The sequence below is a fragment of the Ostrea edulis genome, chromosome 8 (assembly GCF_947568905.1).
Source record: "Ostrea edulis chromosome 8, xbOstEdul1.1, whole genome shotgun sequence".
NCBI lineage: Eukaryota > Metazoa > Mollusca > Bivalvia > Ostreida > Ostreidae > Ostrea > Ostrea edulis.
This window is the reverse complement of record NC_079171.1, coordinates 14108379-14123169: the sequence shown is the minus strand read 5'-3', so window position 1 is coordinate 14123169 and position 14791 is coordinate 14108379. Positions and strand designations below refer to the sequence as shown.

At 33.9% G+C, this 14791-nt stretch overlaps 1 protein-coding gene across 1 annotated transcript in view; it reads right to left on the bottom strand.

The window, feature by feature from the left end:
- The window catches only part of LOC130049427 (receptor-type tyrosine-protein phosphatase alpha-like), a 63329-nt gene that overhangs the window by 29185 nt on the left and 19353 nt on the right, over window positions 1-14791 (bottom strand). The window contains exons 5-9 of the mRNA XM_056146973.1: window positions 7751-7882; window positions 7233-7370; window positions 5988-6128; window positions 5674-5811; window positions 4333-4430 (exon numbers count right to left, since the gene is read on the bottom strand). Coding sequence (XP_056002948.1) covers window positions 4333-4430; window positions 5674-5811; window positions 5988-6128; window positions 7233-7370; window positions 7751-7882 — 647 coding nt within the window. The remainder of the gene's footprint in view (window positions 1-4332; window positions 4431-5673; window positions 5812-5987; window positions 6129-7232; window positions 7371-7750; window positions 7883-14791) is intronic.

The following is a 14791-nucleotide window of genomic DNA, read 5'->3' as shown; positions in this document are numbered from 1 at the left end:
TTCTCCGGTACTTTTTTGTCCGGTAGTGTTCTCAAAAACTACAAAAGGGATCGATATGAAACTTTCCAGGATGATAGTATAGCGTTTGTAGATGTGCATAGTGATAGTCATTTTGTTTGCACGTGCATGCACGCGCGCGCACGTGCATTGCAATTTTGGTACAAAAAATGGAAAATCAGAATATTGAAGGAAGCGATATAAAACCTAAATAGGATGATAGTATATCATTTGTACATATGAAAAATAATAGTTATTTTGCCAGCACGCGCACGCATGCGCGTGCACGCGCATTACAAAATTTGTACGCTAACTTTGGAATCAGTCTAACTTTTTTGTTGTTCATTGAAATGGCTTGAAATTCATATCATAGGTAGATATTGAGACCCTTAACTGATTTACATGGTCAAAATTACCAATTTGCACGCGCATGCACGTGCGCTTCATTTTGATTGGATAATGCTAAAACGTTTGTAACTATCTTATTTATGAAGCGAATGAGATGATATTCACAGCATATGTAGACAATATGTGTATCTATATGTTGGTGTAACAAAAAATGCCAACGCACACGCGCATGCGCGTGCAACGTTTTTTAAATGTTCAATTTTTAAAGGACGATAACGTTTTTGTTTTTCATCAAATTCTATTCATATTAGGGGTTTAGATGTATCTTGGTACTCCTTACAAATTGCTGTGGTTAGAATTACTGCTCAGCACGTGCATGCACGTGTGCTGAATTCTGATTGGACGTTTTTAAAATCGCTATAACTTCCTTATATTTGATGGAAACGTTATGAAATTCACACTGTGGGTATATGATACAAATGCCTGTTGAACGACATCAAGAAAAATTGGGAATCATAGACGCGTGCGCGTGTATGCGTGTGCAACGCTTTCTTTCATTTTTGGGTACTGAAATGACCATATTGAACGTACTACATGTAATTAAAGGCTAAAATAAAATGATTTTTTGCTATAGATTCACAAAAACATCATTTTTTAATTGGGGGAGGTTTGGGGAACATATGTAACGGTCCCCGTTACAATTAGAACTAGTTATTATTATTATTTTTATTATTCTTTTTCTCCGGTACTTTTTTGTCCGGTAGTGTTCTCAAAAACTACAAAAGGGATCGATATGAAACTTTCCAGGATAATAGTATAGCGTCTGTAGATGTGCATAGTGATAGTCATTTTGTCTGCGCGTGCATGCACGCGCGCGCACGCGCACTGCAATTTTGGTACAAAAAATGGAAAATCAGAATATTAAAGGGATCGATATGAAACCTAAATAGGATGATAGTATATCATTTGTAGATATGAAAAATGATAGTTATTTTGTCTTCACGCGCACGTATGCGCGTGCACGTGCATTACAAAATTTGTACACTAACTTTGGAATCAGTCTAACTTTTTTGTTGTTCATTGAAATGGCTTGATATTCATATCATAGGTAGATATTGAGACCCTTAACTGATTTTCATGGTCAAAATTACTAATTTGCACGCGCATGCACGTGCGCTTCATTTTGATTGGATAGTACTAAAACGTCTGTAACTATCTTATTTACGAAGCGAATGAGATGATATTCACAGCATATGTAGACAATACGTGTATCTATATATTGGTGTAATAAAAAGGGCCAACTAACACGCGCATGCGCGTGCAATGTTTTTCAAATGTTCAGTTTTTAAAGGACAATAACGTTTTTGTTTTTCATCAAATTCTATTGATATTAATGGTTTAGATGTGTCTTGGTACTCCTTACAAATTGCTGTGGTTAGAATTACTGCTCAGCACGTGCATGCACGTGTGCTGAATTCTGATTGGACGATTTTTAAATCGCTATAACTTCCTTATATTTGGTGGAAACGTTATGAAATTCACACTGTGGGTATATGATACACATGCCTGTTGAACGACATCAACCAAAATTCGGAATCATACACGTGTGCGCGTGTATGCGCGTGCAACGCTTTCTTTCATTTTTTTGGTACTGAAATGACCATACTGAACGTACTACATGTAATTAAAGGCTAAAATAAAATGATTTTTTGCTATAGATTCACAAGGACATCGCTTTTTAATTGGGGGAGGTTTGGGGAACATATGTAACGGTCCCCGTTACAATTAGAACTAGTTTTGAAATGAATTTCTAATTTTTATAACAGCAATTAAATATACATCCGTATTTTGAAGCTTTTAGATGTAAAACAGCAAACACTAACAGTAGTCATAAGGAAAAACACATAGCATATAATTGTAAACATTTTGGAAGGGGATGCCAACCTCTTTTGCAACTTTCGATTAGGTGCATTCAAACCCAAAACCAATAAATAAGTCAACTATAATTTACATAAAAATGAAAGTAAAGATAATAGTGATATATATGAATATGAATATCTGCATTGGTCAGACCACGCTGTGGTTTCTCCTTTCAATCCACCGTCATAATCTGAGCAAATTTCCATACTTAAGTCAAAATTTCGACTTAAGTTTACTTTGAAAAACCTGGGTCAGGTTTCTAATTAATCACCCATTACCTCCGCGAGATTTCTAATTAATTAAATATCCTCATACAGAAACAATTGTCAAAACCTACGTACTATATGTACTAATGAGTAACATTAAACTGATTACGGTAAAACAAGAAGAGATCTATTTCTCGGTAGATAACAAAATCAACAATGAGTACCCTGGCACCAGAATTCTTTTTTAGGCTTCGAACCCCTTCTCAGACATTTGGATTGTCAGAGAAATAGATATCAGATAAAATATAAACTTTGATGACTAACAAGGTAGACATGTTTTGTTTGTGTTCCTTCATTTTGCAGATTTTTTCACTCTTGACATAAAGTGACGTCATCAGATTTAGTAAAGTATCGGGCATCAGTCAATGATATTTTTTATGGCTGGGACAGTACATTACAATGTATAACGTCACGTCACATTGGTGCTGCATGCATTAGCACATCTCTACTGTAAAACGCTTGTTGATAATGTTTATTTTCTCCTCAACAAAATCCAGGTGAATTATTACGCAATATAGACATGTACCAGGGTAAGGCAGTATAACAGAATTATGTTCCATCACGGTGTCGATTACAAAAAGCAGCCTCTTTACTTAAACATTACATAACAAACACTTTCATCCTGTCAATCAGTAATTTACTTTACTTTTTGGGACGAAAATAGACTTAGATATAATCGAACATTGTTCTGCGTAAGACCGTCCTTCCCAATGTGCTTCTTTCTGATAAGTGAAGGATATGTATCGTTGTAGTTTGCAATCCAAAATGGAACTTGTATTTTCGTACAAAACTGGGTTAGTCTTCGTACACATAACAAAATGGATTAAATGTTAAATGTTGGCCTAAATGAAGGCATTAAAGGCTCTAAAATCATTTTGAAACAATGCATCACGAACGTTTACATGGTTTAGGAATATTAGATTCATGCAAAAGTACACAATCATTCGACATTTGTAATAAACCTTGTTTGAATGCCCCATTGATTTCTTAAGTAACGTAAAAAGTAAAGAAAAGAACAGTATTCAATCCCATACACCCTATAAAGAAGACACAATTAAAAGTAGGACCAACACGGAGTCATGGACACACCAGAGGTGACATCATTGTTTGTAATTGTTGAAACATTTCCAGTCAGGATAATCACTGTCTTGTAGAGGTTAGTATACTGAATATTAATCGATTCAGAAATCTATTAATTTTAAAGGTTATCTTAATTACTACGTATTCTTTGGGAAGTATATTTCGGTGATTTATCGCTTGGATTCCTACACCCCTTCGAGAATTTTTCACTCCAGTAGATACTTTACCAGATTTATTTGAAGTGCCACTAATTCAGACAATCGAAAGGCGTTCAGAGCAGCCATGATTTTTATCGATACACCATCTAACGTAACACAGAACCTCGGTGTTAACCTACAACTTTCACTCCAAGTGTTTTGTAATGAAAATCAAAATTGTTTTTCTCCTGTTTAACAACCCCGGAATGTCTTGGCCTCTGAAAAGCAACCGCTTATATCGTTTAACCTCATATACTCGAATGATAATGACTAAATGGGGTGGTCCTTCGGATGAGACCACAAAAATCGAGGTCCCGTGTCACAGCAGGTGTGACGATAAAGATTCCTCCCTGCTCAAAAGACGTAAGTGCCGAGCATAAATTTTGCAGCCCTTCACAGGCAGTGGTGACATCTCCATATCAGTGAAACATTCTCGAGTGGGACGTTCAAACATATATAAAATCAATCTAGCAATTTTTCAACACGTTATTTTAATCGACTCTGATGTGTAAAATCACACCTACCTGTGGACATGATCCAGTTACAGTATCACATGTTTGATTGAAGCAACTCACAGGGCACGTTTCATTGCAGTTATAACCAAAGGACTTCCAGCCGCACTCTAAATAAAACACGTAATTACGAAAAACATGAAATGAGAACAATATCGTATTTAACAGGGTAAAACCTTCAAGGAGATATGACAAGTAACACACTTGCTATAATGAGGACAACATGAACATGATCGTGAAGATAGCAAATAGTGACCAATCTCAAAATATTCCATAAAATATAAAGAATTAAGAGTAGGATAAACACCAGAGGTGCGACCAGCCATGGAAGAGAAAAACGTACGGCTTATCATAGGGATGCATAACTTACAGTTATATAGAGATGCAATCCGACTTACGTAAAGCAATCTACTTAAATAGACATCTCCTTTCAATGAAATTAACTAATTGCGGTCTAACCGTGTTTATTAAATGACTATATCAATTTCTGATCAATTGTAGGTTTCACTACTCTGTGTAACGTGCGCCTTATGAAAATTGGCAGGGCGTAGAAAATCAAACGCTCGAGTTAGTGGTTGCAATTTTATTCCGTGGGTGCCAAATTCACAATGAGTTTCTTCAGTTGGTCATACTTTATATTTTTTAGATTCCTTTCCTCTTTTCTAATTTCTCTATCTAATTTACTTGTAGTGATGTAGATTATCATTGGATTTTTTTACCATAGGTTGAACATCAGTGAACCATATCCATTTTGTGTGACATCACTTATATTACCGCTTTATGTAATGTAAAATTATATGCATAGCATAATTCTGAGTATTTTCAATTATATACCAATCTTGCGTAATATCAGTTGTATCATATCTATGTTTAACATTAGATTATATTACAGTTTTGTATGATGTAAAACTTATACGGTACCAATTTTGATGCACCATATGCGCATTTTGACAAATAATGTATCTTCAGTGATGCTCAACCGAAATTTTTGAAATCCAAATTAATATTAAACTTGTAAGAACTATTTTAGGAAACAACAGAGTGCCAAAAAGTGGAGTCAAATTCGTCTGAGAATAAGAGCTATGCATGATGGAGATAACCCTTAATTTTGAAATCAATTTCTAATTTAAAGAATCACTTCTGGGCAACTTCAATTATATGACACTTCTGTTGACTTCAGTGTTCAACCAATATTTGGTTCAATTTTACTAGAATCCTTACTTTGTATATATATATATATATATATATATATATATATATATATATATATAATATCTGTAGTTCCAAATAATTAATAAAACTTTTGGTCCAAACAAAAACAATACATAACCATATCACAATTGATTTTATCACCTTGAGTACAATTGATTCCTTCATAACCCCGGTCGCAGCCTTTGGTGCACGTGCCGTTTACGTGATGACACTGTTCCTTATCCAAACAAACGCCACACACTTGAGTACAGTCTGGTCCATATGTATTGCTATCGCATTCTGTATAAAAGAAGATACATATATTGAAAAGCTGGTGCATTATTTATCTGGGCTGAATCTCAACAGTGGAAATGATCAGTTTCCTATACAAGTAGATACTCGTGTATTTCTTTATAAAAACAACATAAAATGAAACGCAAAATCTAAGAAACTATATTGTCATGATATTTCTTTACTTGAATCACATTTCTGATTTTTCCACCCCAACTGACATCCATTCTGACACTGTCCTGTTACTCTGTCACATCTCTCGGGGACCCCACAGTTGATGTTACATATCTCTTGGCAGTTGTAACCAAAGCGACCTTCTGAACATTCTGTTCACAAACAAAATACAAGAATTACAATTACATTATGGGGGCTATCTTACTAAAGCAAATAAAGCATTCGACAAGAAAACAAACAATTTTGAAATTCCAAATTCTTGGTCATTAACAGTATGATTACGTTAAACACATTTTTAAACAAGGTTTTGTAGTGAAGCAAGTTGTCCATGAATTCACGTACTAATGGAAACCATTTTTCCCAGAACAGTATGTTTTTAAACCACAGTAACATGTGAACAACTAGACGTTTACAAACCTCAGTATCAATGCTATTTTTCATAGTTTTTCGAGTTTTGTCGCAATACCAAGCTGAATTATGCATTCTCGTATTTAACTGCAACATCGCAAGATAGAAAGCAAAGATGGAATGTCTGAGAGGTATCAATGATTGCCTGTTTGCTTAATGTCAAACTAGAACTGGTTCGGTCAGGAAGGATCGCAAAGAAAACTCAATCAATGTAAAGTGTTATGCTTGTAGTGACAGAGAAGAATATTTGTGTTCTTTTCCCGAATTTCAGCTATACCTCTGTATAAAATGTGAAAGTTCTAAATGTAGTAAACTTTGTGGGAATACAAGTTGTACCTTGATCTAACACTTTTAATTATCACTACTTTTCTATGAAATATGAAAGGTTTTTGTTGCAGCTGTTCATGACAAAAAGAAAGGCAGGTGGACAGATGTCTATCTGTAGAAGTTTAGTTTTGATAAACAACTACCTTTCTGCAGAATGTGAATACGTTCCAACTATTGTAGTCATAATGAATGTGTATCAAACTTAGATCTGATGTGATCTTAACCTATGTATAGGTTTCTTTCTCTAATAACCAACTACCTTTAAATAACATATGAAAGGTGTTCATTGAAAACTATTCAACTTTTCAGTTCATGTGAATTTTGACTTTACGACTCTAACATCTATGATTCCCGTTATGGTCACCTGCTTTACGTTTGTACAAGGTATAGAAAAGTATGTGTAGAAAAAAATATTCAAGATATCGTTACAAAATGAAAGTTATGAAGGACAGACAATACAGTCCTTATAGAGCTGCCACAACTTCAAAGAGGAGCCCCAGTTAACCAGTATAGTCATTTACCGTCAGTACATTTCCCGCCTTGTGATCCTCTGTCACAGCCATTTAAACAGCTTCCGTTTACGTGATGACACTGTTCAGAATTCAGACATTGACCGCACGGTTGTGTACAATTGTCTCCATACATTCCCCCATCACATTCTGTAATAAGTATTAAATTTACTTACATGTATAATGGTAATTTATATTGAATGATTCGACACGTTTTATTTGTGTATTCCCAGTTAATATAGAATGTATCAACATCGCAAAATAAAACTCCCTTATTTACTGTACATAACGTGCAAATTTAGTGGATATTGTGGATTATAGATAAACAATTTCATATATTTTCATGGAATAAAAAACATAGTTATCCATGGTCTCAATAATTTTTCCGATTAATTAAACATTGTGAAGAAAAGCATAATGTTTCCATTAGGATTTTGTCTCTTTGAATAATGCACGTATATATTTTATTCTTTTTCAATTACTTTCAAATTGTGTATATAATGAAATGGCATGTTGAAATAAAACATTACTGTTCTCGCAGAATGTCCCTTTCCATCCCGGAAGACAACCAGACTCGCACCTGCCATTAAATCTGTTACAACCTCTACAATTTGGATTGCACTGTGTAGCACAATTTTTCCCATACCATCCATAAGGACATTCTGTCAGATAAATATTTCATACAATCAATTGAAGTCTTGTAGCATTTTGTGACATAAATACACAGTTTATTAATAAAGGAAAAACTGAAATCAACTTTGATGCATGCATTTTACTGACGTCGTGTAGCCTAATTACATGGAAGGTATATGAGATTTAATGTAGGAATTGTTTTCGAATACATAGTAATACATTGGATTTACATTAGCTTCATTCTGATCAATAAACCAAATTAGGAGCTTCTAAACAGAAATATGTTATATTCTACCAATTAAACATAAATTGTCGGGACTTTAATTTTAACAATGAATTACATGTACATGTAAAACTTATACGGTACCAATTATGATGCACTAGATGCGCATTTCGACAAATAATGTCTCTTCAGTGATGTTCAACCGAAATGTTTGAAATCCGAAATAACAATGAAGTTTTATGTTTCCTAATGTTAGCTGATCTTCTGTTGGAGAAATAGTCAAGACTATTCTGAACAATATATGTTGTACTTAATTTGTCAATTTAGCCTACATTTACGGAATCTGCTACACGTTATGAAAACAATGTTCAAAGATCTTTCTTTGCAGAAATCTTAACAATCTTAACAACCCCATAAACACCATGCTACTCGCAGGTAACCCCATTAGACGTGCTGATGTTATTATTTTATCTTATTTATTTTTATGATTTCCTTTACAAAATGGATAGTAGTACAAATAGGTTGTTGTGTTTAGAAAAAAAACACCTTTTCTCAAGAACCACTAAAACAGATAGAAACGTGTTCGTAGCTTCCAAATATACCTAAGGATATACACATGTGTCTGATAAACCTTTTCAAAAAGTTGGATGAAACGATATTTGAGTAAACCGGATAAAATGATATTATGAAAGTGCAAAGTTTAAAAATCTCCTCATGTTTTGCAAACATATTTTTTTTTTACAATTTTAACATGCAATATACTGGTCACTGAATCCAATTACCATGACAGGGACAAGAGATCGAATGATCAATGATATACACCGACTTCCCCTACCTTAAAAAATACTTTGCATTTATAAATGCTTCTTGCAAAACTACCGATTTTGTATCTCGGTTTAATTTGTATGGATACGGGTTGTGGTCAGAGAGTACTATCTCTAGTGGCCTCAAACTTTAGCTACCATCAATAGATAGCGAAGTCGTTCCTCTAGGAAATGCCCTGGCTATTTGAACGAATACACATCGGTTAACACACAATCTGATGTTTTCAGCGCGACGCCTTGGGTGTACACCATGTGCATGTTGAAGTACACTCGAGTTTGAGTAAATATCAATAAAAAGTGAAGATAACGAACAGTGATCAATCTCATAACTCCTATAAGCAATACAAAACAGAGCTTGGCAAACACGGTAGCTTGGCAAACATGGTACCTTGAATATACCAGAGGTGGGAACAGATGACTAGGACGAGTAAACATCTCCTGTCGACCGGTCACACCCACCGTGAGTGCTTTATCCTCTGGGCATAAAAGTTGTAATAATTTTCAGTTGTCACATGGAAGAGTTTTCGGTTTGAAAATTTAGGTGGTATTTATCTTATTTGTACTCTCAAGTTATCTAATTCTTGACGGTTAGATGCAATGATAATTATTATTATCTATATAGCGCCCTATATGACAAGAAATAACCATTCTAAAGCACTGCACATAGTAAAAATGATACAGCATGCTATAAAAGTAGTAAAAGGAAATTATGATAGCATTAAGACAGATAATATCAAAACGATGCTAGAAAAACATCAATAATATGAAGTAAAATTACTAAAATCTGAAACATGATGTGCATGAAAAAAGTTCCACGCTGCACAATCAAATGATATAAAATACAATAATTGAAATAAATATACAATTATACACTTGAAAACGTCATGTTAAAATGATGGTAAAGAAACCATAAAGATTCAACCACCTATAATACTAATATGCAAGTCTAAAAAGATGTGTTTTTTAAATGTTTTTTAAAAGTGTTCAAATTCTGCCAACGGCGTAGTGTATCAGGTAGAGAGTTCCAGAGTGTAGCTCCAGCCACATCCAAGCGCCTGTTTCCATATGTCGAGGTTCGACATATAGGTCTAACTAATGCCAGTGAATTTTCAGATCTTAGGGAACGATTTGGTTGGTAAACAGTGATCAACTCCTCCAAGTATTTTGGTGCCATCTTATGGATCACCCTATATGCATAGAGGATAATTTAGTAAGAAATGGTATTTGGAGTATGTGTATCCTCTTTGAAATATTCAATGAATGGGGAATGCACATATCTTATTTATTCCAACATTTTACCCAATACTATTGAATGGTGAATTGCTCTGAAATAATGCTGCTAAGCCCTCATTTTCAAAGATTATTTTTTATGATATGTAAGACAATGTGTTTCCTATTTTCTTATAGAGTGCCTAAAAATTAAAATGGGCAGTCATTTGTATGTAACATTAGAACATTGGTATATATCTCTAAATAACAGACAGGGTCATGTTTAGCAAAATCTTCTTTTGCAAGTTATCTCATTCTTTATTTTGACTAAATTGTGATTTTAAGTATGATTCCACATAAAAATCAGGCAAAATCGCATTTTCGTGATAAGTCCATGTTCTCGAAATGATCCAAAACTTAGCATCCTATGACACCGTAATATGTTTAGCAAATGTACAAAGTAGTTTTAATTTATTTCGCCTTGTTCCAAAAGCAGCTGTCTATATTGTAAAAAAGTCTAGTCTTTAATTTATCGTGAGGAATGATCGTGTAAAGTGTTGAAAAAACCATACGTATTGATATTGTTGATTTGAGAAAAGCTTTCTGATTTCAAATTTACTACTAAAGGTTCTTTTAAAAGATTTAGAATCCACATTTGATTTACATCACTCCTAGCATATCTAGTGGCACAGTACGTTTGAAATTTCTCCTTTAAAGCTGTTAATATTTTCGTGAGGAGCAAAGAGAGACTTGGTAGAGCACTTATTGGATCCAGCAATGTAGTTTTGTTTGTAAGGGTTTTCATGAAGATTAGGAATCCAGTACAGGTACGGTAACTCATATTCATCCGATCCATTGAATGGGATATTGAATATGTCTAAAACTGAAACATGATTTTGAAGAGTTTCATCTTTTGAAAGGGCAGTTGGAGTACAAGTACGTTTTCCATGTTCGTTTTAAAATACAGTTGTAATAATGAGTCTTACAAAGACAATGTTGTTACAAGCTGTGTGAGCTGAAACAAAACATATTAGCAAAAATAAGTTCAAAATGACTTTTCAAATAAAAGACATTACCAATGAAATATGTAAGGTAAAACACAAAAGTTGATAATGTATTTCAACATTTTATCATACGAATTTCCTTAACTGTATTTGCAATATTGCTTTTCTGACGATACACGTTCTACAAGAACATGGACATTCATTTTCTTTATACTCGGGCATATAATGCCGATCTCTTGTCACTCGAGCAACCTACAGCTTACGTCGTTGACCAGTCGCACCAGGAGAGTTGTTGATTTTGAAAATATAAAATAATTCTCCACAATGCATTTTTCTTTAATCTATTAATTACCCATCCACTCAAAATTATCCAGCCAAAATGCTCGTAAGGTAACTCGCCATTCAGTGTAAAATACCCTATGAAACACAGTCTAATAAGTTGTAAACAATATTGAATACAGTTATACACCTGAAGAAATCTGAATGAAAAAGGTCAATAATAAATGTACTTTCGATTCCGACCAAAATTTCTGTTATTGCATAGTTTCTCGCATTTACCTATACATATGGAGTGTAAACACATATACAAGATAATGTTAGATATAGATATTATTACTAATTGAACATAAAAGAAAACTGTACCTTTTGAATAGTTTGCAAGTAAAAGAAAACTTAAATACATGAAAATATATTATTTTCCCGCCACTTTTCAAAATCTTCACATAATATTTTCCAAGCACAATCAAACCTTTCAAAACAAATTTGAATAAGAATTATTCAACAGCATATCCTTAATCATTCTAACTATGAAACCTATTTGAAAGTGTTACTGTTTTGATAAAAATGGTTTTAAAGGACTCGAGCCACGAACACCCTACAATGGCCTATGCTTGTGGTGAAATCTAAAGCGTCTTTTGCTGATTTTTTCTATCCTTGATTTCCATGTATACTATTTACCCAAATCACATGTCATCTTAATTTGTGAAACCGGATGTTGATTACTTGAAATTAAACGTCAAACCCATACATGTATTTGATTTTTTCCCGGATTTTACCACTCTTTTTTTCACTTTGAGGCAATAATTTTCATATTGTGTATGTTTTGCTCTAAGATTTAATTCGATTGAATAAAAATTGGTAATGAAAAAAACTCGTAGCGACGTTCTAGCTGCTGTCGAAAAATATTTTGAAATATCGCGAGAGGAAGAGGAATAGTCGTCTGAACAGCTGACATCAGTATATGTGATGCTTTGTGATTACTGCGGATACAGGTGCCAATGCTTCATTATGTTGATTTCTAAAAATTAGATACGCGAGTATTACAGAATTTCCATTCTACAGCAAGTATTACCAATTATATAGCCGGGAGTTAACATTTTCAACCAAATCTTTTAAAGTTTTGCACCTCGAATCGGTACGCTACGCGGGGTTATCACTAGGACGACCACTCATCGGGCCAGTGATATCTGTCAGTGCATATGAATTGGAAGTGCGGGAATAGTAGTAAAAATTTCTTGTACATTCCACTTTTATTTGAAAATGATAAGTAATCTTTCTGACTTTGTCTGGGGAAAAACAACAACATACAATATCCCTCACACATAATCTTGCTCATTTACATAAAGTGTCTCCAGTCATTCAGCTAGTCTGATATATTTCCAGTTAAAATATTCCTGAACATGAGTTTAATCATACATCGTCCTTACTTACATTCATTTCTATTATGCAACATTATTACGCGTCAAAATTTTTACATATAGTTTTTTGTAATGCATTTTCTTTACTTTTAATTACAATGAGAAGTAACTATATGCATGGTTTCAGGCATAAATAAATAATTTATCAAATTTCTTAATTTATTTCTTAATTAAAAAGAGTAGTTGTTTTCTCAAATGATCATTTTACATTTTAAGGAGTTTAATTCATATTTGTAAAATTGCAAGGGGGGCTACTGTAAATTAAAATAAGTGGCGGATCCAATTTTCAATAGAAAATGGAGGACAATGATATATAAATGGAATTTATTAATATTTCCATAGTATAATAATACCCCTTCATTTTTTTAAATCAAGACATCCAAACCTGTTGTATAGATCTGCCATAGTATAATGATTATTGTACATGTACCAGTATTACATGTACTGGTCAGGGTTAAATAGTGCATTTCAGTTTAGAAGTACGTGTAACATATTGTGTTTATATTTCTACATTCATTTATTATTGAATGTGGAGAGAGCGATGCCTTAATTGAAGGTCTAAGTTATTTATTTTTTTAAATATTATTATCCCAATTTTTTACCTCACTCATTTAAAGTTCTGCACTATTACATGTACATGACTTTATTATTATTCCTAATGAAACAAAATCAAATGATTTACATCCAGTGTTTTTCACACCAAATTCAGAAGCTTCGATTATGCCTTACTGATTTGGAAACAATTATCAACTTATTTTGATATTAGGATTTTTTAAATATTAAACTCCTCCATAAATAAATGTGCGTGTGGGTTTGTGTGTAAACTATTGGAATTTTGTAACTATAGATTTTTAAAGAATTTTTCTTTTTGCTACTTATTCATGCGACATGGCATGCATCTCGATCATGAAATGGAAATTATACAAGGTTATCTTGATACTGTCCAATATTCAATTTATGGGGATGCCATTAACGCAATAGTAGGTCATACGTAAAATATTTGTAACATATTGTTTTACAAGTGCAAGTAATTTTGACACGATTTGGGGGGAAATTTTGGCAATTTTTAAGGGGAAACAGCCTGAATAATGTCTTAATACTTAAGTATGTATGAATAACACTGACATAATTTACTCCAGCGTGCATTTGAAGAGGGTTAATATAGACAATGCCTGTTGTCCAATCCATTTGTATTTTCTGCATATTAAGATTGATATTTTGATTCATTTCCGTTTCCAAATTGATTTGTTACAGATGCCTAGAAAAAAGTCCTATAAGTGTTTTAACTGCCCTAGAACTACGAAACAAACAGATATATGTTACATATCAAAGATTCATAGGAACGTAATAAGCAGACTATCTGGAAGAACGCCTAGTGACCGTGATTTTCTGTGTGACAAATGCAGACGTATATGCAGGTCCTATGTACAGAAATACGGCAAGTCAAATCCAGAACTCAAGAGGAGTAATCTATAAACCAACCATCATTTTCTACGTCCCTTAGTCCTCCTTCTGTTCAATTGTCATTCCCATGTACAGCTAGAGGTCACTCTCCTTGCATAGTTAAGATATTTATTTCAGTTCATACAAAAACTTTACGCGGTGGCCGAGAGGTTAGATCGCTCGCCCTGCATGCGGTAGGCCGGGGTTCGAATCCCGGCCGCGTCAGACCTAAGTCGTAAAAACGAGTAGTGACAGTTCCATCGCCAAACGCTTGGCATTAGGGGATGTCCCATGTTGCAGTAGGTGTGGCACGCTAAAGAACCCTCACTGCTTAATGGCTGTAAGCGCCGAGCATAGGCCTAAAATTTGAAGGCCTTCACCGGTCTTGGTGACGTCTCCATATGTGTGAAAAATTCTCGAGCGAGACGTTAAGCAAGATACAGTCAATCAATCAATCAAAAACTCTAATATATTATGTATAATACCTTCTATTTAATGATAAGAGAGGATTATATCATGAATTTGTATCTGAATACCA